At 53.4% G+C, this 3,113-nt stretch overlaps 1 protein-coding gene across 1 annotated transcript; it reads right to left on the bottom strand.

The window, feature by feature from the left end:
- Positions 1-1,021: 1,021 nt before the first annotated feature.
- LOC120645538 lies at positions 1,022-1,862 on the bottom strand. The gene is made up of 2 exons (XM_039922321.1): positions 1,764-1,862; positions 1,022-1,642 (listed from the first exon to the last, which is right to left on the bottom strand). The coding sequence occupies exons 1-2, from the start codon at positions 1,860-1,862 to the stop codon at positions 1,022-1,024; spliced, it is 720 nt and encodes a 239-aa protein (XP_039778255.1).
- Between the last annotated feature and the right edge of the window lie 1,251 nt (positions 1,863-3,113).

The following is a 3,113-nucleotide window of genomic DNA, read 5'->3' as shown; positions in this document are numbered from 1 at the left end:
GGTGCGCTACAGACGAGTAGCTAGCGTAAAAGCACCGCGGGGTCTTGGGGGTGCTCACCGGGGGGGTCGTAGTGGACGGAGAGGCGACGTAGCGGCGCCGGCGACGAGTTCCCGCGGCGGCGCACTGCGGGGCTTGGTGACGAGGCCGGTGCCGGGGTTGGAGCGGGGGCAGCGGGCTCGGGGAGGGTCCTGGTCCCACGGAGACGCTCCTGCGGGGTCTTTCCAAGGAGTAGGCGCCGAGTGTCCGCGTGGCCGCGGTGGCGCTCGAACTCTGCACGGCGGAGCGAGCGGGCGTGGGGAGCTAGGGTTATGGCGGCGCTGGTGTGGATGGGGTGCAAGGGAGGGCCTTGGGGGCCAATTTAAGGCCGGCGGGGATCCTGGGCGTTCGTGCCGTTGGGCACGCGGGCGAGCGTCTCGGCGGAAATCTCGGCTCTGTTAGCTCGCCGGGGAAGAAGATGGGGGATGACGGGTGGGGCCTTGTTGGCAGCGAGAGCGACGGGGCGCGCGGGGCTGACCAGTGGGCCTGGCTGTGCGTGGTGGAGGGCGGGCGCTTGACTGCGGGGTGTGGGCTGCGTGGGGCGAAGGGAGGAGTTGGGCCTCGCGCTACGCGGTGTGGGCAGGTCCAGGGAGAGAGAAAACAGGACGCGCGCTAGAGGGAAGGAAAGGAGGTCCACGGGCTTGAGCTGCTGGGCTAGCCCGGGGAGAGAGTGAGAGGGAGAAGGGTTGGGCCGGTTTGGGCTGGGGTCAGGGGTTTAGCTGGGTTTTGGGTTTTGCCTTTTCTATTTCTAAACTTTTCTTCTCCTAATTCAAACAAGGTTTGAATTCAAATACAAATTTGAATTCAACCACACTCAAACAATTAAAGTTATGCACCAGCATGAATGCAACACAAAAATTTAAACCTATGATAAATTTTAATTACTTTGTGAGACAAAAATAAATTAAATGCAAGGCTAAACACATTAAACCTTAGAAATTTAAATAAAACCAATTAAATTTATTAATAAATGCTGAATTTAAATCAGGGTGTTACATGTGTCTTACGGGCGTAGAACTGGCACCCCTCGCATGTCCGCACGACCTCGGTGGTGTCGGCGACTACTGTGGGCCAGTAAAAACCCTGCCTAAACGTATTGCCCACGAGGGTACGTCGCGCCGCGTGGTGGCCACAGATCTCGGCGTGGATGTCTCGGATCAGCTCCCTACCCTCGGGAATGGGGATGCAGCGTTGCAGGACACCCAAGGGGCTGCGCTTGTACAGTTCTTGGTCGATTAAGATAAAAGACTTGGCCTGCCTGGCGATGTGCCGTGCCTGAGCGCGATACGAGGGTTGGAACCCTCGGTTCATCCATTCAAGGTACTGGTTGCGCCAGTCCCGCGAAGGCGAAGCCTCGTCAATCTGCATCGCTTCAGCCTCGTCCGCCGAGGAGATCTCGGTGTTCGTCTCCATGGCCTCGGACCCCTCCGCCGTGGGGCCCTCGGCCGAGGGCTCGGTGGCCATAGCCCCCGAAGGTTCGGCGGTCATGGCGCTAGCTCCTGCTGGGTCCTTGAAATTGACGGATGGTTTGACGAAGTCGAGGGTGAAGACGTTCGGGGGGACGGTGGTCCGCCCAGACACGGTCTTGGCCAGTTCATCTGCTTCCTCATTGTATTTACGCGTGACGTGGTTGAGCTCGAGCCTGTCGAACTTGTCTTCGAGGCGGCGCACTGCGTTGCAGTATGCCTCCATTTTTGAGTCGTGGCAGCTGGACTCCTTTTATCACCTGATAGATGACGAGTTGAGAGTCGCCCCGCACGTCGAGGGCCTCATACTCCGTCATGTTGTTGGACGCCGGGATGTGCAGGCGAACCACGTAGCACATGTGCACTCCGAGGGGTGAGACAAAAAGAAGTCCAGCACCTGCGCCGGTTTTCATCACTGACCCGTCGAAGTACATGATCTAGCATTCGGCTTGGATTTGCGGTGGGGGCAGCTGAGTATCGGTCCACTCAACAATGAAGTCTGCCAAGACTTGGGATTTGATCGCCTTGCGGGGCACGTAAGTGAGAACTTCTCCTATGAGTTCCACCGACCACATGGCTATCCTACCCGTGACTTCCCGGTTGTGGACTATCTCTCCCAGCGGTAAAGACGAGACCACGTTGACGGGATGGGCCTCGAAGTAGTGGCGCAGCTTGCGTCGAGCCAGGACCACTGTGTATAGCTGTTATCACCATAAATTAACAAGATTAATTTATGGGCTGAAAGCAAGATAGGCTTAAAGCAAAAGATTGAAGAAGACATGTAAATCGGCTCATGCGTGAGCATCTGGGCCACATGGGCCATGTATCCTTAGATTTAGTTTAAGGTTAGAGATAGAGTCCAATCGGGACAATATTAGTTTAGATTGTTTCCCAAGTCTCTGGACTATAAATATGTACCCTTTGTTATTCGTAAGAGGGAGCGTCATCACGTCTAGCAAAACAACAACTCTCGGCGCACCGCCACCCCTAACTCTAGGGTTTCATCCAAGTAAGCGCCATGCTGCCCTGATCGCTTCTTGCGATCAGGGCAGTATTGTTCTTGCTTTTACCTTGGTATTACTTGTACTGAAGCGTTTTTGATGGCGAGTAATGCTAGTTATCCTAATGTTCGTAGCATGGCTTTTAGTAGATTTGTTGTGCTTCGTTGCTTCTCATCGACGAATATCATGTTGTCTCTGTGCAGTCACGTTTCAATCTTATGCTAGTTCTCGTCGCATAGAATTAGCTGTACAGAGGCAACACCCTGCTTCTTTTATGTCTAGTAGATCTAATCTGTTATGGTTTGCTCTTATCTTAAGAGTTGGCGTAATATCAGCTAGGTTAGGCCTTGCAAACGGATTGGATGATCCGGTGGTGTAATAGATGCTTTATCTTAGCCTTGATAGGGATTGTTCCGGGAATCGGCTCTTGCTAGTTCTTAGGCCTCTGTTTTGGGTTATGGTTTAGTTGTCTATTACGTTCATTAGGCCTAGTCACGTGTAGGATGTTCCGATCTAGCAGTGAAGCTGTTACAATCGTGGATTAGATTAATTAGATTTAATTGAAGCAGCTTTATAGTTATTTGCTTTATTCATCAATATCCGGATAGA

Source organism: Panicum virgatum, chromosome 8K (assembly GCF_016808335.1).
Source record: "Panicum virgatum strain AP13 chromosome 8K, P.virgatum_v5, whole genome shotgun sequence".
Taxonomy (NCBI): Eukaryota; Viridiplantae; Streptophyta; class Magnoliopsida; order Poales; family Poaceae; genus Panicum; species Panicum virgatum.
Note: the sequence above shows the minus strand (reverse complement) of the source record. Positions and strands in the feature narration are given on the sequence as shown.